Here is a 22656-nt window from a genome sequence, read left to right on the forward strand (position 1 = left end):
CATAGAAAACATCTAACAATATTTTTCCCTCTACAACCTGCCTTAGAAAAATTAAGCAGTGCTCAAACTACAATAAGGATTTTAAAAGGACATGCTACCCCCAAACCCAGAATTTTTGTAGCTCTTTTCCCCCCGCTAAAATATAAAAGCTGGCGTAACTTTAACTGTGGTGGTACTTCTGCCGCATCATAATATTGCTGTGCCTGGCATAGAGTCAGCAGTGCAAATTGAGGTCATTTGATTAAGGGGTCCCCAGATACAGCTCCCCTAATAAGGAGCTGGCTCTAATAATCAAAGTGTTCTAAAATCTGCAGGCCCGAGGAGGTTGTCCTGAAAACTGGTATGCTGCAATAGGTCCTAGGAGACTGTGGTGCAAATATGGGTCTTTTGATCTTGGGGCTGTCAATACTATTCCTAAAGGGTGATGTGTACCTTTGATTTATTTCTTGTTTTTTTTTCCCAGATGGGCAAGTATAGATGCACTCAGTATTCTAGGGCAAGGGGCACTGTGGCTCAATCTTAAATGTTAATGAAATTTTTGGGCATTGACTTGACTAGAATCTAAGCTGTGATTGCCAGTGCACAGTGACTCACCACAGTATCTCCAGGTTGTTTTTGGTCATTAGGAAAGGGATAGATAATAAGACAGAGAATATCATACTGCCTCTATATAAATCCATGGTACACCCACATCTTGAATACTGAGTGCAGATGTGGTCACCCCATTTCAAAAAAGATATATGGGAATTGGAAAAGGTACAGGAAAGGGCAACACAAATTATTAGGGGTATGGAACAGCTTCCATTTGAGGAGTGATTAATAAAACTGGGACTTTTCAGCTTGGACAAGATGACTAAGGGGGGATAGGATGGAGGTCTATAAAATCATGACAGGTATGGAGAAAGTAGATAAGGAAGTGCTATTTATTCCTTCTCATAACAGAAGAATTACAGGTCACCAAATGAAACTGATAGGTAGCAGGTTTAAAATAAACAAACGGAAGTATTTCTTCTCACAACACTCCTGTGGAACTCCTTGCCAGAGGATGTTGAGAATGCCAAAACACTAACAGATTTAATAAACAACTAGATAAGTTCATGGAGGATAGGTCCATCAATGGCTATTAGCCATGAGGGGCTGGGATGGTGTCCCTAGCTTCTGTTTGCCAGAAGCTGGGAATGGACGACAGAGGATTGACCACTTGATGATTCCCTGTTCTGTTCATTCCCTCTAAAGCACCTGGCGTTGGCCACGGTTGGAAGCCAGGATACTGGGCTAGATGGACCATTGGTCTGAGCCAGTATGGCTGTTCTTATGTTATTCTGGCAAGAAATCTCCTCTCCCAACCCACCTGTTTTGAAAGTGATCAAGTTATTTCATGATTTATGCTGTCAGAACAGATTTAGACCCTTCCCCCCCTTGGAGACAATGTAAGATGAAACAGCTGTTTCAGGGGAGGAGGGGAATCGAGATGCAGATGGCCTCTTTCCATCCTAAAATGGCTTTGATAATTGTTGCAGGCAGAAACAATGTCTCCAAATACATTTTCCATTACAAATGAGAAAGACCCAGTGCAGGACCCTTTGTTCAGCTGTGCCTGTAATAGCTCCTTCTAAAAGGCCAAAATGGGCTGTAAGGGGGATGTCTTGGAAAGAGCAGTCCTGCCCTAACGCTGCAGGAGTTTTCTGAGCTGCAGGCTCTTGTTGATCTATTTGTAGCTGTACACTCATCCTCGACAGGAGCAGCTTGATTGCCTCTACCTGCAAACCACCTGCCTTGAGTGGGCAGAAGTTGGTGTTTTGATAAATACTTTGGCCCGGGGTGACAAGGAAGCCGGACGTGGGGCTACGGATTCGGGGCGCGCTGTTCCCCAAGACAATACACCGCTCTGCCTGCAGGCGGGGGAGGGAGAGACCCGAGGCGCTCGCCTCTTACCTGGAGGCCAAGCGGGGAGGCGCCGCCCTCCCCAGCCCTGCGCGGCGCCTGGTTCACACCCCCTGCCCGCCTTGCCGGGAGTCCGCCGGGGGCCCCGCCGCCAGGAGCCCAGCGCCGCTCGTCGTCTCCGCTGTGCTGCCGGAGCGGAGAGGCGAGCGCCCTGCCCACCCCGCCCTGTCCCCGGCTGAACCGGCCAGAGGAGCCCCCCGCCCGCATCTGGCTGCTCCTCCCTCCCCGCTTCCCCTCCCTGCCACAGCGAGGCTGCCGCTGCCCGGAGGAGCCGCCGAGTTCCCCCGGAGCGCGGGGGCAGGAGGAGGAGGAGGAGGAGGAGGAGGAGGAGGGGGCGCCGCCGCCGCCTCGCACTGCAATGTGCCGCCCGCCGCCGCCGCAGCCGTGAGGAGCCGGGTGCGCGCGGGAACCATGCCGGGCTGGAAGAAGAACATCCCCACCTGCCTGCAAGCCGAGCCGGAGCGAGGTGAGCCCGCGGGGGCGGCGGGCTGGGACCGGCGCCTTCGGCGAGGCAAGGGCGGGGGCTGCCATGCCGCCGGGGCCTCCTGCTCTCCCTCCTTCCCCGGCCGGCAGCCGCGGAGACCGGGCTCCGCCGGTCCGCTGCCTGGGCGGGTGTTGGGGGAGGGAGCGGAGAGCTGCTCCGGGAGCCGGGCACAAAGGGGGAGCGGGGGAGTGACAGGCATGGAGGCGCACCGGGCACGTTTCCGTGCTGCTGGCTGCTAACTTTCCCGGCTGGGGCAGCGCGCCAGCTCCCGGGTTTGTGGCTTCTCCCTCGGGCCTCCCCCTCCGGCTGGCTGTGAGCCCGGGGGGGGGGCTCGCTGCCTCGCAGAGAGGCTTTGCAAACTTTCCTCGTACTCTCTGGAGCTCGACCCCTGGCTGGCCCTGCGCGGGGGGGATTACAAAATTGCCGAGGCGGTGTGATCAAGGAGAAACCCGGTAGGGGAGGGGGCTGTAGATGGTATGTGTGAAATTCAATATCGGAGTGCTTTTCTAAAGGATGGGCCTGATTCGCTTCCTACTTATACCAGGGTAAATCGGCAGTAATCTCCTTAAGGTAATGGCGTTACACTGGTGTAAACGGGGAAAATCCGGTTCAATGGGTGTAAAACTTGAATGCAATCCTATTGGTAAAAGCTGCTGCAGTTTTCAGCCTCTCAGTGGAGTTGCACAGGTACTGGATTGCAATTTTTACATGTCTACACGCAGAAAGTTGCACCAATGGAACAGTATCTTCATGTAACTCTTGAGAATGTTTGCAGAGTACTTGGCTTATTTTTGCGGTGTCTTGCAGGTCACGCATTTTATAAATTGCCATTCAGGAAGGTAAATTATAGGGTAACTTTTAAAGTGAAGCCTTTACCTGCTTTTGTGCAAACAGTGGCCTTTTTATTCATGATCCTTACTGGTGATCGATGTATGTAACTTCTAGATTCTTAGCTGAACGTAAATTACAGATCGCACCTATCTCTCGAGGAATGTGTGGAAGTGGCTAGGAGGAGTGGGTCTAAAGGACTGGTCCTTGGAAGTTGTCAGAATTGCAGGACTTCAAAACTGTAAATTCTGAAACCGGGAAAAAATCCTGCAATTTACTTTCAGGGGGAATGATGGCATCTTAAGTATTCATACAGTTTTAATAACATTGGGGAAAAAAATGCAAATCCCATTAAGAAAACTTTAAGGAGATCAACAAGGGATTGTAGCAACATTCTTAAATAAAACCTTATAGTGCAGGATTATTTGGTTAAAGTTAAATCCTGTTACAAAATGATGGATTTGATGTTTTCTGGTCACTTTTCAAAATCAGCAATGCTTTGATTTCATTTTATATGGAATAAAACAGCAACTTTGTCATTGTAACTGCAAAAACAAGTCCTGTCACCAGGGATTACTTTGTCACTGTTTCATGGAAGGACTATGTGTATGCAGAAAAAAATCCAGTAAAACATTAACATTTGGGAATTTTAGACTGTACTTATTCCATTATTATATGTAAAAAGTTGTATGTTATACCACTTGTTAATCAACTTTCAATGTACAGTCGCATATACTCCTCTAGATGGTAGAGGAGGTCTTTGGTTTGCCTATAGACTAATGAGCCAGGGAATTTATTTCTTTTGACTGTTTTCTTATTGGATATATCTATGTATTGCTAAGAACAAACCAAGAAAATAGTCAAAGTGAGATTGCTTGATCTGCTCTAAGGAAGAGACTTCTGGTCTCAGGCTGGATATTGAAGCCTGTTTCAGAAGTGTTGTGTGTGTTGTAAGTCACTAAAGTAGTGAAGATTACAATGTATGGTAATTAAAAAGGATAATTGAAATGTTAGTTTCTCATGGTTGAAATGAATACTAAGTATTCTCTTACGTTACGTTAATTTAATACATTATAACAGGTGTATGCTAAACTCTAGATATTTTTGACATGAGTAAACGTGTGTTGTGCTGTGTTCTGGAAAAACACAGAAATGAGTAGGTGACTGAACTGTCACAATATGTTAGCTGTTTCTTAGAAATGTGGGAACTTTCAAAGATGATCTAATCTGTGTATTGCAGAGATAGTGAAAGCAAAAAATCCTTTATGTGCTTAAAAAAATCAGTCAGGAATGGGTATCGTGCTTTCTGCCTTAAATTTTTTTAGTAGTGTGCACAATTACTATTATCTCTTTTTTTAACTTTCTTTCTAAATCAGCTAAGATGCTGATTTGTAAACAGTTCATATCCTTGTTCATATTTTCTATGTAGTATCTTTTATTTTCATTATGACGCTGAAAAAATTAAAATTTAGAAACTCTTATCATTGATGCTTTTGTTTTGTATTTTATTTCCACAGGGTAAATAAAGCTCTTCAGAACCTACAGTAAATAGTTTATTTCTAATTTATGTTTCATTGTATATTGCTCAAGCTTAGCTAATTAATTTACCAGAATTTCAGTGCTACTTAGAATTTGATCATATTTTTCTTTTTTGGAATTCAGGAAAACATAAAGTGATCAAAATAAGTAATCATTGTTGAAGCAGGTTGTCCTTGAACCTGAATAGTAGAGTAGATTAGATAAACCTTTCAAACTGGCCAGAAAAATGGCCAGTGTAGTAATGAAATGAAATCAGATGCATCTCTAGCTAATGTGGCAGTTTGGTATGGCATTGACTTAAAAGGCAATTACAAATACAGTTAAATTCTGGTTTAGGGCCAGTTGTGCTAATATCCCCCTCTGCTGTTTTCAGACAATATTTTTATTCAGATAGTCTACAATCCATTTATATATACTTCATGTTAGTATAATTTTTTTGTATATAAGCTATTTATTCTAACCTAATATCACAACCATCTTTTACATCCAAATTAACAAAAAATTACAGAATAAAATTGAATTTCTTATTGACTCTTAAGGAATATTTCATAAATACATATGTACTTTATTTTGAATTGTATTATATATGTTCCTGGATGTACGGGGGTTTGTTGTGGGGAGGGGGTGCAGGGGCAATGGGACTCCGCAAGGGATCCAGGTGAAGGTGGTTTGGGGCTCAGCAGGGGGAATCTGGGTGTGGGGGACTCGGGGGGGGGGGGGGGTCCAGGTGCTGGGGGAGTGGGGCTTGATGGGGTGGGGGTCCAGGTGCAGCTGGTTGGGGCTCAGTGGGGTGGGAGTCTGGGTGTGGGGTCTCGTTGGGGGGATGGGGGGGTCCAGGTGTTGGGAGGTAGAGCTTGTCAGGGTGAGGGTTCGATGGGCCTGCTTAATGGGGGAGTCCCAGCTGCTGCCAAGAGGACTGTGCATGCTGCGCTCCTGCTTCCCCCCACGATTCCCCTCCGCCACTATCCCCATTCCCTTCCCTCACTCCCACATTTCCCTCCCCCTGCCCTATTCCATCCTCCCTTCCTTCCCGTCTGCCTCTTCTCCCCACTCCCTCACCCCTCGTTCCTCATTTCCCCTGCCCCCTCCTTACCCAGCCCCACCGTGGGCACTCACTGTTGCACAGAAAACAGGAAGGCTCCCAGCACACAGAAGGGGAGCACAACTGGCACTAGGACCCAGGAGGCCGCGTTCAACTACAGAATCAGGGGAGCCGAGACACAGCCTCTTTAAGCTGGGCAGCTCTGTGCTGGCAGAAATGGGGGGGAGGGGAGCAGTGGCACGTAACCCTGTGTCTCCGCATGCCTCACCTCTGTTTGGGGGAGAGCAATGCCCCCATAAACTGTGCCCATGGCCACATGGCTTCCCTGTCATTTTCTACAAGGAAGCACAGGAATTCTGTGGGGGGTGTTTTCTGTGGGCACGCAGTCCTGCAGAATTTCCCCAGGAGTATGGTGTGTAAGCCCCAGTGGGATTCTCAAATTAGGCATTCCCCATCTATCTTGCCTGCAGGGCCCAATCCAGGCATTCTTAGAGCATGCCTAATCCAAAGAGAGAAGGAAGTAGCAGTGGTCCACTTATGAGCTATAGCCCAGTGGTTAGAGCACTCACCTGGGATGTTTCAGAGTAACAGCCGTGTTAGTCTGTATTTGCAAAAAGAAAAGGAGTACTTAGTCTCTAAGGTGCCACAAGTACTCCTTTTCTTTTCACCTGGGATGTGTGCAACCCAAGTTCAAATTCCTGCTCTGCCTGTTTTGGAGCAGGGACTTGAACCTGTGTCTCCTGTCTCTTAGATAAGTGGCCTAACCACTGCTTTACAGGTAGTTTGGGGTACGTCTCTCTCAATCTCTCATGTTGTAGTTGTTCCTCTCTGTAGGAAATACGTAAATGTTAATTGGGCCAGAGAGAGAGTGAGAAATAACTCTAGCCAAGTGGTTAGCACACTCTCTCTTTTTCTGGTCCAGTGAATATTTAAGTATTTCCTACAGAGTGGAACAACTTCAATAGGAAAGACTGAGAGAGACCCACCCTACAATGCCCTATATCCCCATGGTTAGGCCACTCACTCAGGTTCAGATCCCACTTCCAAATCGGGCAGAATGGGGATTTGAACCCAGGTCTCTCACATCCCTAGTAAGTGCTAACCGCGGAGCTGGGAGTGTAAGGGCATCGTGACCACAACCACCTCCCCCTGCCTTTTTTTTTGGCAAGAAAGGGGTGACCTGGCTTAGGCATCTAATTGTAGGAGACGATTCATGGCTGTAAATCTGAAGGAGAGATAAGTACATAACTACCTTTGTGGGGCAGGGCTCCTCACTGTTTCCTACTGGTTACCTTAGACAGGTCCCTACTCAGTGTGCTGACTTCTGAGAGTCCCATTCTTAGGCACCTAACTCTCCGTATGCATTGTATATGGAGTCTGGGTATCTTAAGTCAGAGCTGAGGATTCCACTGGATGGCAGGGCACCTAAAGTCAGGCATTTAAAGACTGAGCCTAAGTCTCCCCTCCTCCTTTCTTGGCTCTAGCCCTTATGTTTATTTCTGCCCCAGTTCTCTATTTGTAAAATGGGGATAATACTTCCTTTCTCATAGATTCAAGTGTCAGGAGGGACCATTGTGATCACCCAGTCTGACCTGTATAAAACAGAACTTCCCAAAATAATTCCTAGAGCATAGCTGTTAGAAAAGCATCCAATTTTGATTTAAAAATTATCAGTGATGGAGCATCCACTGTCTTGTCTATTCAGAGTATAAGATTATTGGGCTAGGGACTGTCTCACAAGAACATAAGGATGGCCAAACTAGGGCAGACCAATGGTCCATCTAGCCTAGTATCCTGGCTTCTGACAGCGGCCAGTGCCAGATGCTTCAGGGGGAATGAACATAACAGGGCAATTTATCAAGGGATCCATCCCCATTTGTCCAGTCCCAGCTTCTGGCAGTCAAAGGTTTAGGGATACCCAGAGAATGAGGTTTTGTCCCTAACCATATTGGCTAATAGCCACTGATAGTTCATGGAGGATACGTTTATCTAAATTTTTTTAACCCAGTTATATTTTTGGTCTTCACAGCATCCCCTGGAACTGAGTTCCCCAGACTGACTGTGTGTTGTGTGAAGAAGTACTTCCTTATATTGGTTTTAAATGGGCTGCCTGTTAATTTCATTGAGTGACCCTTGGTTTGTATATTATGTGAAAAGGTAAATAACACTTCCCTATTCAGTTTCTCCACCCCATTTATGATTTTATATACCTCTATCATCTCTCCCTTAATCATCTCTTTTCTAAACTGAAAATGCAAGTCTTATTAATCTCTCTTCATATGGAAGCTGTTCCATATCCCTAATTATATTTGGTGCCTTTCTTTGTACCTTTTCCAATTCTAATTTATCCATTTTGAGATAGGGTGTCCAGAACTGCATGCCATATTCAAGGTGTGCGCGTACCGTGAATTTATATAGTGGTGTTATGATATTTACTGTCTTATCTATCCCTTTCCTAATGATTCCTCACATTCTGTTCACATTTTTGACTGTTGCTGCACATTGAGCAGATGTTTTCAGAGAACTATCGACATTGACTCCAAGATTTCTTTCTTGAATGGTGGTAACTAATTTAGACTCCCTCATCATGGATGTATAGGGATTGTTTTTCAGTGTGCATTACTTTGCATTTATCAACATTGAATTTCATCTGGCATTTTGTTGCCCAGTCACCCAGCTTTGTGTGATCCCTGTGTAACTTTTCACAGTCAGGTTTGGACTTAACTATCTTGAGAAATTTTTTCTGCAGATTTTGCCACCTGACTGTTTACCCTCTTTTCCAGATCAGCTATGAATATTTTGAACAGCACTGGTCCCAGTGCAGATCTTTGGGGGACCCTGCTATTTACCTCTCCATTGTGAAAACTGACCATTTATTCCTACCCTTTGTTTCCTATCTTTTAACCTGTTAGTGATCCATGAGAGAACCTTCCCTCTTATCCCATGACTCCATTCTTTGCTTAGAACCTTTGGTGTGGGACTTTGTCAAAGGCTTTCTGAATGTCCAGATACACTATAATCACTGGATCACCCTTATCCACATGTTTGTTGACCCCCTCAAATAATTCTAATAGATTGGTGAGGCATGATTTTCCTTTACAAAGGCTGTGTTGACTCTTCTCCCAACATACTGTGTTCATCTGTGTTTGATAATTCTGTTCTTTACTATAGTTTCAACCAGTTTGCCTGGTATTGAAGTGTATGTACAGTGCCTAGCACAACGGGACCGTGAACTCATTTGGGGGCTTGTAAGGGCTGCCATAATACATATAATAAATAATGTAATAAAAATAATTTGTGGTGTTAATATTGGTAGGTTATTTGGGCTAGCAAATTGAACTCCAAAGTTTAATTTCCCAATGCCTTACTATCTCAATGGTTATTAGTTTATTGGTATGGATAGGAATGATTTCCTATTGAGATCTGATGTTTCCCATGCCCCTCCACTCTACAGTTTCCCTTGCCCCTTGGAGAGCTGCATTCTTTCTCCATGTTCTCTTGTAGAACCCAGTTCCACACAGTGTTCTCTTAATTCTCTTCCATGTTTAGCTTTAACCATTAATGTGTGCATATGATATGCACAAAGTTGTTGTTTTTTTTAAGCTGAATGTAATAGGGAAGTAGGAGGCATGATGGGGAGTATGTTGAGGAGCAAGGATCTGGAGAGTTTGGGGAGCAATATACAGGAGTGGGGCATACAGGGATGTTAGGTGGGATCCTGTGACTATGGAGCCATGGGATATGTGGTGATGTGGGTGGATGGGACTAGTAGGGATGAATGGGGGGAAAATTGAACTTAAGATAGGAGAAATGTTATTGAGAGAAGTGGAACAGAGAGTTCAACTATGACGGACCACCTATGGCTTGTCAGAACACAAATCTTGTTTCCCCAGGCCCTTCCCCCCTCAAGTCCTATATTTTTCTTCCGTGATCCTACACACATTCCTTCTCACCCTCTCCTCAACATTCCTGCTCAACACACAAGCTCCTCTTTATATGTAGTTGCCTGTTCATCTTTGGCTCCACATGGAACCTCTTTGGCTCCCCATGGTGTTGTATACTTGGGAAATCAAGGGTGTGTGGATGGGCATGTTGTGGGATATACAGTGAGGAGAGAAAGGCCGTGCTAGGAGAGTGGGGAGCTGCGTGACAGTCCTTGTATGTCAGTCCCAGTGCATCTATATTGAGGGATTAACTTTTAAAGGGCTTCCTGCTCCTGTTGCTTCTGCTCTCCACCACACCAATGCAGCAGTATCAGGGAAGCATTGCTGTGGGCAACCCTTCAAATGCTGTTGCATCAGTGCAGAGACTCATCTTGTCCAGTACGCCAGAGGTGTAGTGCAGTAGGCCCAGTGTAACCATGCCATAATTCCTGCTCTTCACACTGTCTCCTTGGCTCAATAGAGTTATGTACAGAGAACATAGATGCTGAGTCAGGGTTACAGCTCGTCAGAAGAGTTTGAAAACAAAATTTCAATGGAAATTTTGTTTTGACTTCAAATAATGTAACTGAGTTTTGCCAATGTTAGCTGATCAAATCTATCTCTATTCTGAATGAAGAGAATAACTTTTTGTGTTTAAGTTTCAAAGAATACTGATGAGGTAGGGTGGGTGTATGTATGTGTGGCAGGGGGTCGGTAAGAGGGAGGGAGTGACACGGGACTTTTGGTTTGTTTATTTAGAAGATCTAAAGCAAAGTGAGGAAAACAAGTTAACATTTAAAAATTCTTCTTTTTTAAAATGTCTTTCCTGCAAAAGTTGGTAAATATTTTTCTTTGTAAATTGTATGGAACATTCACTTGGCCTCTGGAGAATTATTGTGTCAAATCTAGAGACTAAATCCAGTAAATTAAAATGTGAAAGAGGGATTTTAGTCTTGTTTAAGTGCAAATTGCAACAGATCCTTTAACTGTGGAGTTGGTACTGCTGCCTCCATAATTTAATATCATAATGAAACAGCATCTGTAGTGACTGGTCTTTCTTGGATTCCACTACTAAGCTTACCAGGAGTGAGCTTCCTCTTTTAGAGGTCTGGAATTATGCTCTATGTTGAGTAACGAAACTAACATATGGCTGTTGTGGTAAACCTTGTCACTTCAGAAATGCCATGTGAAGACTCACCAGTGTAAGATGTATCATTAAAATTCAGGGCACGCTTTCCCCAGTTTTTCTGTCTAAGCTACTAAACCAAATCCAGTTATAAAACGCTTTCTTAGGTGACATTTGAGCAAATACTTTGATAAGAAAAACATTTCTGGAATTCATACTATTCAATATGCCTTCCAATCAAGTTAAATTAGATAAATAAAAATATTTTATGGGACTCCAGTGTCAGCTTCATAGCTGATCAAGTTTGACAGGAATGTAACAGATAACCTAAGAACAGCCATATTGGGTCAGACCAAAGGTCCATCTAGCCCAGTATCCTGTCTTCCAACAGTGGTCAATGCCAGGTGCCCCGGGGGAATGAACAGAACAGGTAATCATCAAGTGATCCATCAGCTTGTCTTGTGTGTTCTCTGAAGAACTGCTTGGTATCACTTAGTGTATACACACAGTTTAAAAAAGTGTTTATTTTGTTCTGTATAAAATAAGTGAGCACCTATTCTTAGTTCTAGGAATGCTTGACAGGTTAAATATACAGTTGTCATAACTGACTCCCACAATCTTGCCCCACTAACCAACACAGTGCTCAGTATCAGAAAAAACAAGAGACAATAACCCCTTTCATTTCCCCTGCTGCTCCTCCAAAGACAGAAAAAATAGATGGATTTTGCAGCTTGGTTTGAAGGTCAGCAAAATTTGCATGAAGGGAGAAGGCCAAGTCCCAAAGCTGGCAGGCCCCCACGACACCATTCCCCTGTTTGCTAAACTGGGGATTGCTCCATCTTGAGCATTTCCTCTGGCTGCCTCTCTCCCTGAGCAATACTGCCAGTTACAATATCTCAGATGATAAATTTCTTAAGTCTTTTGTGGCTCTGTAGGTCAAACCCAACACCTTGAAGTCTACCCAAAAACCTATGGGTATCAAATGCAGATTAGAGCAGTGGTGTAATACAACAAGATCGAGTGCTTTAAAAATCGGGCTACAGACTTTGCACTACCTCCATTTCTGGATGATTTTAAAATGTAATCTCATGCAAATCATGTTGCAATAGTCTAATCTTGAGGTGAGAAAGGAATGGATGACAAGGATTATATCTGAAAGAATATCTCCTAGCCATATATAAAAAAGAAAAAGCTGGCTTGTCTGTAGTTCCCACCTGAAAATTTAACCTGACCCCTAATTTGCAAACTCAAACAACAAAAGGCAGATGCTATCTTTGGCATATCTTCTGATTGCTTTTCCCGGCCAACCAACATTTCAGTCTGATTTAATTGTTTCTCTGACAGCTAGTCCTCATCCATGCCTTAATCTTAACCAAACACCGGCTAGGGCCAAGACTGCTCCAGGTAGCTAGCATGAGATGGAGATTAAAAAACTGGGTGTCATCAGCATACTGATCTCATTGCCACACATGTCTTGTCACTAATCCTCCCAACAGCTACACATTAAACAAAATGGGACCTTGTGGAATCCCACACAAGAATCCCTTCAGGGATGCAAGAACAATTTCTCATTATCATCCTTGTAGCAGGAGAGGAAAAAAAATCATACAAGAGCAAACTCCATTCACCTCCCCCCGTGATCTGCTGCAGCCAAATCAAGGGCACTTCCTGAGCAACATCACTGAAGGAATGTGGATGTAAAATGATCATCATGTGTTCCTGATTTTCATCCATCAGCCAGAAAAGATCATCTACCATAGCTGTTTCTGTGTCATACCCAGTGGTACCCATATAAGACGAGAAACTCAGAAACCAACAAACACTTGGTGGTTTTACCCTAACTTTTTTCAGTAATGTTAACCCAAAATGGAAAGCTAGATACAGGGTGTTAGTTAACCAGTTTTGTCACCAGTTAATGATGGTTTATTACAGGGATCTGCAACCTTTGGCACGTGGCCCGTAAGGGAAAGCCGCTGGTGGGCCGGGACAGTTTGTTTACCTGCAGCATCTGTAGGTTGGGCTGATCACAGCTCCTACTGGCCGCAGTTCGCTGTTCCAGGCCAATGGGGGTTGTGGGAAGCAGTGTGGGCCAAGGGATGTGCTGGCTGCCGCTTTCCACAGCCCCCATTGGCCTGGAACGGCGAACTGCGGCCAGTGGGAGCTGGATCAGCTGAACCTGCAGACGCTGCAGGTAAACAAACCGTCCCGCCTACCATCAGCTTTCCCTGGGGTGGGCTGCATGCTAAAGGTTGCCAATCCCCAGTTTGTTGAATCACTAGCAATATATGCTATTTATTAAGGGAAGCCAGCAACCTGTGCTCCTTCCAGGAGGGATGGACAGTCTTCACCAACAATGGGCCCTATTCTTTTCATTGACCTTCATGAACAGGATATGAGTCTTTAGAACAGGTTGTTGAACAAAGAGCTCCCAACTCAGGTAGGGGAGATGTGGGATTTGTACTCTCAAAAATGTGTTGGTGACAGCTCTGCCTGAATCAGAACAACTTGATCCACAAAATAAGAGAAGATTTCTTCCTGTCAGGAATTTCTCATATAAACCATTGAGTGAGACAACGTAGATTAAGCTATCCATTATCCAAAACAAATCCACTGTTCTAAGCCCTTCAAAGGGGGAAGCATCAAAAGAGATTCATCACCTTAATAGGAGAGGTGCAACCTCAAAATGCAGGAGTTAATGGTCACTCCATGATCTAAATAAAATGTCCAAATTATTCATCTCAAATCCTGATTTAACCAATAGGTCAAGAATACAAGTAGCTGTATGAAGTGAGCCAACAATGTCTGGGTTGTTTTATGGTCAACATGGTGGTAATAAAATCCTAAACTCTTTCAAAAGATTTGTTTTCCACATGTATGTTGAAGTTACTGAGCACTGACTGTCTTATCCCATAGAACACCACACTGGTGAAGTATGTAAGCAGTTTATGATGGTACTCTGTAATGTGACACAACAATGTGCATCACAGCTGGTTTCAGCTGCATGCTGGGATTCTCACAAGATGAACTTCCTATATTCAATCTAGCTCGGAATAGGAGAACTGTATTTCAGGTTGGATGCTCGTAGCACAGCCCCGCTGCTTCCTTGCTGATTTTCCTCCTTTGGCTTGTGCTAATTTTTCAGCTAATACAAACTACACTATAATAGCTGCTGCAGCATTGTCTATCTAGATGTCACTGATATATATGAAGTTGCGCATCTAATGTTTTACCGAATTGTGGGCTGTTATAACTTTGACCACCAACTTTACATTATTAATCAAAGAGAATGGAAGACCAGGTTCCTTGTACACTAACAAACTAATCTTTTGAGAGTGCGTGCCAATCAAAACTACTGGCATCTTTTTGTGGGGAGGTAAACTGAACATGAATACTCGCTCCACAATAGCAAAACACATTTTTGTATGTTCTAATATATTGCCAACCATGTACTCAATAACTTCTTCTTTTTTTACAAAACTTCTGATGGAAACTAATACTCCACCCCTTAAAAGTGGATTAGCGCTTAAATCCGCCTTGCCGGGTCGAACTTGGGGTACTGTGGACACAATTCGATGGTATTGGCCTCCGGGAGCTATCCCAGAGCGCTCCATTGTGACCGCTCTGGACAGCACTCTCAACTCAGATGCACTGGCCAGGTAGACAGGAAAAGAACTGCGAACTTTTGAATCTCATTTCCTGTTTGGCCATCGTGGCAAGCTGCAGGTGACCATGCAGAGCTCATCAGCAGAGGTGACCATGATGGAGTCCCAGAAACACAAAAGAGCTCCAGCATGGACTGAATGGGAGGTATGGGATCTGATCGCTGTGTGGGGAGAGGAATCCGTGCTACCAGAACTCCGTTCCAGTTTTCAAAATGCCAAAACCTTTGTCAAAATCTCCCAGGGCATGAAGGACAGAGGCCATAACAGGGATCCGAAGCAGTGCCACGTGAAACTTAAGGAGCTGAGGCAAGCCTATCAGAAAACCAGAGGGCCGAACGGCCGCTCCGGGTCAGAGCCCCAAACATGCCGCTTCTGTGATGAGCTGCATGCCATTTTAGGGGGTTCAGCCACCACTACCCCAGCCGTGTTGTTTGACTCCTTCAATGGAGATGGAGACAACACGGAAGCAGGTTTTGGGGACGAAGAAGATAGCTCACAGCAAGCAAGTGGAGAAACCGGTTTTCCCGACAGCCAGGAACTGTTTCTCACCTTGGACCTGGAGCCAGTACCCCCTGAACCCACCCAAGGCTGCCTCCTGGACCCGGCAGGCGGAGAAGGGACCTCCGGTGAGTGTACCTTTTAAAATACTATACATGGTTTAAAAGCAAGCATGTTTAATGATTAATTTGCCCTGGCATTCGTGGCTCTCCTGGATATACTCCCAAAGCCTTTGCAAAAGGTTTCTGGGGAGGGCAGCCTTCTTGCGTCCTTCATGGTAGGACACTTTACCACTCCAGGCCAGTAACACGTACTCGGGAATCATTGTACAACAAAGCATTGCAGTGTATGTTTGTTGGCGTTCAAACAACATCTGTTCTTTATCTCTCTGTGTTATCCTCAGGAGAGTGAGATATCATTCATGGTCACCTGGTTGAAATAGGGTGCTTTTCTTCAGGGGACACTCAGAGGAGCCCGTTCCTGCTGGGCTGTTTGCCTGCGGCTGAACAGAAATGTTCCCCGCTGTTAGCCACGGGGAGGGGGGAGAGTTGAGGGGGTAGCCACGCGGTGGGGGGAGGCAAAATGCGACCTTGTAACGAAAGCACATGTGCTATGTATGTAATGTTAACAGCAAGGTTTACCCTGAAAGAGTGTAGCCACTGTTTTATAAAATGTGTCTTTTTAAATACCGCTGTCCCTTTTTTTTTCTCCACCAGCTGCATGTGTTTCAATGATCACAGGATCTTCTCCTTCCCAGAGACTAGTGAAGATTAGAAAGGAAAAAAAAACGCACTCGTGATGAAATGTTCTCTGAGCTCATGCTGTCCTCCCACACTGACAGAGCACAGACGAATGCGTGGAGGCAAATAACGTCAGAGTGCAGGAAAGCACAAAATGACCGGGAGGAGAGGTGGCGGGCTGAAGAGAGTAAGTGGCAGGCTGAAGACAGGGCTAAAGCTCAAATGTGGCGGCAGCGTGATGAGAGGAGGCAGGATTCAATGCTGAGGCTGCTGGAGGATCAAACCAGTATGCTCCAGTGTATGGTTGAGCTGCAACAAAGGCAGCTGGAGAACAGACTGCCACTACAGCCCCTGTGTAACCAACTGCCCTCCTCCCCAAGTTCCATAGCCTCCACACCCAGACGCACAAGAACGCAGTGGGGGAGCCACCGGCCAACCAGCCACTCCACCACAGAGGATTGCCCAAAAAACAGAAGGCTGGCATTCAATAAATTTTAAAGTTGTAAACTTTTAAAGTGCTGTGTGGCATTTTCCTTCCCTCCTCCACCACCCCTCCTGGGCTACCTTGGTAGTCATCCCCCTATTTGTGTGATGAATGAATAAAGAATGCATGAATGTGAAGCAACAATGACTTTATTGCCGCTTCAAGCGGTGATCGAAGGGAGGAGGGGAGGATGGTTAGCTTACAGGGAAGTAGAGTGAACCAAGGGGCGGGGAGTTTCATCAAGGAGAAACAAAGAGAACTTTCACACCGTAGCCTGGCCAGTCATGAAACTGGTTTTCAAAGCTTCTCTGATGCGTACCGTGCCCTCCTGTGCTCTTCTAACCGCCCTGGTGTCTGGCTGAGCGTAACCAGCAGCCAGGCGATTTGCCTCAACCTCCCACCCCGCCATAAACGTCTCCCCCTTACTCTCACAGATATTGTGGAGCACACAGCAAGCAGTAATAACAATGGGAATATTGGTTTTGCTGAGGTCTAAGCGAGTCAGTAAACTGTGCCAGCGCGCCTTTAAACGTCCAAATGCACATTCTACCACCAGTCTGCGCTTGCTCAGCCTGTAGTTGAACAGCTCCTGACTACTGTCCAGGCTGCCTGCGTACGGCTTCATGAGCCATGGCATTAAGGGGTAGGCTGGGTCCCCAAGGATAACTATAGGCATTTCAGCATCCTCAACAGTTATTTTCTGGTCTGGGAATAAAGTCCCTTCCTGCAGCTTTTGAAACAGACCAGAGTTCCTGAAGATGCGAGCGTCATGTACCTTTCCCGCCCATCCCACGTTGATGTTGGTGAAACGTCCCTTGTGATCCACCAGAGCTTGCAGCACTATTGAAAAGTACCCCTTGCGGTTTATGTACTCGCCGGCTTGGTGCTCCGGTGCCAAGATAGGGATATGGGTTCCGTCTATGGCCCCACCGCAGTTAGGGAATCCCATTGCAGCAAAGCCATCCACTATGACCTGCACATTTCCCAGGGTCACTACCTTTGATATCAGGAGATCTTTGATTGCGTTGGCTACTTGCATCCCAGCAGCCCCCACAGTAGATTTGCCCACTCCAAATTGATTCCCAACTGACCAGTAGCTGTCTGGTGTTGCATGCTTCCTCAGGGCTATCGCCACTCGCTTCTCAACTGTGAGGGCTGCTCTCATCTTGGTATTGGTGTGCTTCAGGGCAGGGGAAAGCAAGTCACAAAGTCCCAAGAAAGTGCCCTTACGCATGTGAAAGTTTCGCAGCCACTGGGATTCGTCCCAGACCCGCAGCAGTATGCGGTCCCACCAGTCTGTGCTTGTTTCCCGAGCCCAGAATCGGCGTTCCACAGCATGAACCTGCCCCATTAGCACCATGATGCATGCATTGGCAGGGCCCGTGCTTTCAGAGAAATCTGTGTCCATGTCCTGATCACTCACGCGACCGCGCTGACGTCGCCTACTCGCCCGGTATCGCTCTGCCAGGTTCTAGTGCTGCATATACTGCTGGATAATGCGTGTGGTGTTTAATGTGCTCCTAATTGCCAAAGTGAGCTGAGCGGCCTCCATGCTTGTCTTGGTATGGCGTCCGCTCAGAAAAAAGGCATGGAACGATTGTCTGCCGTTGCTCTGACAGAGGGAGGGGCGACTGATGACACGGCTTACAGGGTTGGCTTCAGGGAGCTAAAATCAACATAGGGGGTGGCTTTACATCAAGGAGTATTTCAGGCAGGACTTCATGGAGGGTTCCAATAAGAAATGGTGCACCTAAGTTATTGTTCTTATTGGAACAAGGAGGTTAGTCTGGCCTCTGATTGATACGTGGCTAGATTTACCTCGCTGCACCTTCCCTGTGAGTGACTGCAGTGTGACCTAGAGGAATGAGTCCCCTAGACGGGGGTGGGGGGGAAGCAAATGAGTACAAAACAATTTCTATTTCTGTTCTATTTCTTGTTTTGATCCACTCCATCTATCTTTTACATCTTTGGCTGGCAGCAGACGGTGCAGAAGGACTGCATGCCATCCACATCTCAGGGCTGCTCTGCAGAAGATGGTGCAATAGGACTGCTAGCCATCCTCATCTCTTGCCTGCTTGGCAGAAGATGGTACAATACGACTGCTAGCAATCCATATCGCTTGCCTGCTCACCATAAGATGTTCAATAGGACTGACTGCAGGACTAAAGAGAATGACCTGGTCAGGTCACTCCAAATTTAGTCCCTGCGCCCATGTCTGTCCAGGCGCTCCCGGCCGACATGGCCGGGAGCATCTCGGACATGACGATGACGGCTACCAGTCCTATTGCATCGTCTGCTGCCACAAGGCAATGGGTTGCTGCTACTGTGTAGCAATGCCGTACCATGTCTGCCAGGATCCAGGAGACATTACCTGACGGTTACCTGAGCGGGCTCCATGCTTGCCGTGGTATGGCGTCTGCACAGGTAACTCAGGAAAAAAGGCGCGAAACGATTGTCTGCCCTTGCTTTCACGGAGGGAGGGAGGGAAGGGGGGCCTGACGATATGTACCCAGAACCACCCGCGGCAATGTTTTAGCCTCATCAGGCATTGGGATCTCAACCCAGAATTCCAATGGGCAGCGGAGACTGCAGGAACTGTGGGATAGCTACCCACAGTGCAACACTCCGGAAGTCGACTCTAGCCTCGGTACTGTGGAAGTGCTCCGCCGAGTTAATTCACTTAATGCACGTAGAGCATTTTCTGTGGGGACACGCACACTCGAATATATAAAACCGATTTCTAAAAAAACGACTTCTATAAATTCGACCTAATTTCGTAATGTAGACATACCCTAAGTTCTGGACTTTTTTTAGTGAACTATAATAATAAACCATGATTCTTGTGTAATGTAGCACTTCCTTCAAAACTTTAGTGCCAGCTTTGTTACTTTTTATTACCTGTGCAGCAGAGACATCAATTGGTTTGAGGTTCTGGTGGGTGCTGCATGAATATACAGTAAGAGATGGTTTCCTGTCCAGAAGACCTTACATTGTGAATTAAAACAAGACAATAAGTGGATGCAACAAATGAGGGGAGAATGAGTGTAACAGTGACTGGAACATCTGGTTATGTGGATTAGCTGTCAGTCCAATTTTCAGGTTTCAAGACTTTTTTTTTTTAAGGATACAAATTAGCAAGATATAAATTATATAACTAGTCCCTTTACAATTGCACTCAATAGTCCAGTTGTCCATGGTTCAAGGGTTTTTTTTGTTGTTGTTTAAAGCCTCTCCTGCCAGCCAGAGAGTATTGGTGAGAATTATTTTTTGCATTGGTGAATTATTTTTTAACTGGTGAAAAATAAAGTGTGTGTATATATATGATTTGGTAGGAGCTGATAGTGTGCCCAACCCTGTACAATGTCAGAAACAGTCGCTCTCTATAGACTAAATTGGGAAAAAAGGTATTGGGACGTCCTACCTCCCTGCACCTGAATTTTGCTTATTCTTGGAACGAATAAGCAGGCTGCATTTTGTTTTTAAAGAGAGCCTACTTAAAAATGAGAGAGATAAATCTGTTAAGATGTAAGGAATTCTTGAAACAGACGTACTGTTTTAAAACAGAATCACAGTTTACCATCACATCCAGTCAGCTTTGTGTGGTAAATACTATAGCAACAGATGCCTCCTTTAAAGATTGGTTATATATAGAGTGTTGTAACCTTTCCAGCTCTAACAGATAAATGGCATCTTTTAATTTATCTTTGTAAAGGTGGACTTGCATCTCAATTAGTTTATATTGTAAGTGCTTGAATAAAACAAGCATTTTAAGCAATAGGTAAATTGTAACACCTCTCCTATTTTTTCTACTTCCCTCTTTCCTCCCTCCCTTACCCCCCCCCCCCAAAAAAAAAAATAAAATAAAAAAAGAATTGGCAGAGGGATTCAGGCAGGTGTGTGACCTGAAACTACTTTGAATTTCTTTTTTAAAGTAATTATATTTTGGATTGACACTGTCCTTTAATACTACTCAAATGTGTGCCTACACTTGAACCCAGGGAATATATTTTAGCATAGACAGGAAATGTGTATATATATGATATTCATGAATGACTCTTCATTCTGTGAGATATTGAGTGGCAGGGTAGGAATGGTAGCAGTGGCCAGAGAATACTGTGAGCAGGAACTGGCCATGGTCACGGTATGCTTTCTCTCACTCTGTAGTAGGCACCATTTGATCAGCTGTTTCTTCTCCCATTCCCCTCCCACACTGTGCCCAACTCTGTGCTGTAGGTTAGCAGGATGAGGGAAAGCACATTAGGTCAGCAAGGGGTAAAGCAGCCTCTGTCTGGGATAGCTGTGTTTTGTGAGGGAACTAATTTATAGGAAATTGGGAAAATACATAATAATTCATGTACGTTTGTCTTGTCTATTTAGAGTGTAAACTCAGTCCGTCAAGGAGTGTGTACTATGTGTTTGTATAGCATATCATGCAGTGGAGCCCTGATCCTGACTGGGTACTACTGCCGTACAAATAAATAAACTTTGTATTCTTTAACTGTCAGCTTTTTAAATTGGGGAAGGGTTGGCCTCTTCATGGAGCTTGTATATTTCTCTGTCATCACCAAGCACTAAGAAGTAAGAATGGTCAAGGTATAGGCAATCTTGGTCATCACTAGCTAGTTGAGAAATTGCTGGCATCTGGACTTAACAAGCATAATTATAAGTGCAATGGATTGACTCCTCTGCTAAAACGTCGTTCTCCATCTGTCTTCTTGATATCTGTGCATAAACCAAGGGCAGATGGCAAAGCAAAGGATCTAATTTTGTCCTTGTTTGCACAAACCTCTCGTTGACATCAGTGGGATATGTCCAGATACAGTGAAGGCAGTATTGGGACCAATGTTTAAGGTAAGGTTATTCTTCTGGAGTAATCAGACCATTTTGTTACTCAATGAAGAATTAACTTCAATGATAAAATGTGTGTAAGTAAAGCATCTGTTCTTTTATGTAGGGAATGGATTATTTACATGATAGCTTGGATAAAAGATCAGTTTGAGGATTTGTGATATAGTAATTCGTTCTGTTCGAGAGAAACTATGCTGAAACTAGATTGGTAATCACGTGGAAAATATTGCCACAGAATCAGAGCTAAATGCACTGCTGGTAGAAGGTGAGTTTAACTCCATTGACTTGTGTTGGGTTGTGTTTGCTTATTCAGACACTGAATTAGGGTGAGTCTCTTGTTGCCTCTTCCAGTGAAGTCAGTTCCTTATATTGTTCCAATATCTCTTTCAGAGAAGGCCAAGAGAACTGTTAGCAAATGACATTGCCTTCACATCTCTTCCTGCCAGATTTGTGCCTTTTATTTTTTGTTTTTCTAGCATAGTTGTAGATTGCGTGATATCCTGTGTGTTGGTTAAGGAGACTTAGGCATACAACTCTTTTTCAAGATAACCAGATAATATATTCAAGAGACTTTTCATAGTTATTTGAGGAGTACATTGGTAAACTGCTTAGGCCTGCTCTACACTACGGAGTTCGGTTGAATTTAGCCGCGTTAGGTCGATTTAAAAATTACTGCATCCACACAACCAACCCCGTTCTGTCGACCTACAGGGCTCTTAAAATTGACTTCTGTACTCCTACCCGACGAGGGGAGTAGTGCTAAAATCGACCTTACTGGGTTGAATTTGGGGTAGTGTGGACGCAAATCAATGGTATTGGCCTCCAGGAGCTATCCCAGAGTGCTCGATTGTGATTGCTCTGGACAGCACTTTGACCTCTGATGCACTAGCCAGGTACACAGGAAAAGCCCCGGAAACTTTTGAATTTCAGTTCCTGTTTGGTCAGTGTGGTGAACTCAGCAGCACAGGTGACGATGCAGTCTCCCCAGAATCGTAGAGCATAGAATGTTTCTACGCTCCCCCTATCATCTCTGTCCCTGATGTTATTGCAGATTAGAAGGCGAAAAAAAATGCACTCGCGATGACAGGGCACAGCTTAATGCATGGAAGCATTCAGTGGCAGAGGCCAGGAAAGAATTAAGTGAGTGCGAAGAGCGGAGGCAGGATGTGATGCTGTGGCTAATGGGGGAGCAAATGGACACGATGAAGCATCTGTTGGGGGAGCAAACAGACATGATGAAGTGTCTGTTGGAGCTGCAGGAAAGCCAACAAGAGCACAGACCCTCGCTGCATGCACGGTATAACCGCCTACGTTCCTCCCCATATTCCATAGCCTCTTCACCCAGATGCCCAAGAAGGTGGAGGGGAACCGGGGGAGGATCCGGGCACCCAGCCACTCAACTCCAGAGGATGGCCTAAGCAACAGAAGGCGGGTCATTCAAACAGCTTGATTTTTAGTGTGGCTACAATAAGCAATGTGGCCTTGTCCTTCCCTCTTCCCCCACCCCACCCGGGCTACCGTGTCCATTATCTCATTCT

The 22656-nt window shown here is 45.2% G+C and overlaps 1 protein-coding gene across 5 annotated transcripts in view; it reads left to right on the top strand.

The window, feature by feature from the left end:
• Nucleotides 1–1668: 1668 nt before the first annotated feature.
• GRIP1 (glutamate receptor interacting protein 1) overlaps nt 1669–22656 on the top strand; it is a 546608-nt gene continuing 525620 nt past the window's right edge. The window contains exon 1 of one of the 5 annotated variants that reach the window (XM_043548244.1): nt 1669–2410. In XM_043548244.1, the coding sequence (XP_043404179.1) occupies nt 2356–2410 (55 nt within the window). In that variant the 5' untranslated portion in view covers nt 1669–2355. The remainder of the gene's footprint in view (nt 2411–22656) is intronic. The other 4 variants (XM_043548269.1, XM_043548251.1, XM_043548282.1 and 1 more) reach the window with 4 other exon arrangements.

Source organism: Chelonia mydas, chromosome 1 (assembly GCF_015237465.2).
Source record: "Chelonia mydas isolate rCheMyd1 chromosome 1, rCheMyd1.pri.v2, whole genome shotgun sequence".
Taxonomy (NCBI): Eukaryota; Metazoa; Chordata; order Testudines; family Cheloniidae; genus Chelonia; species Chelonia mydas.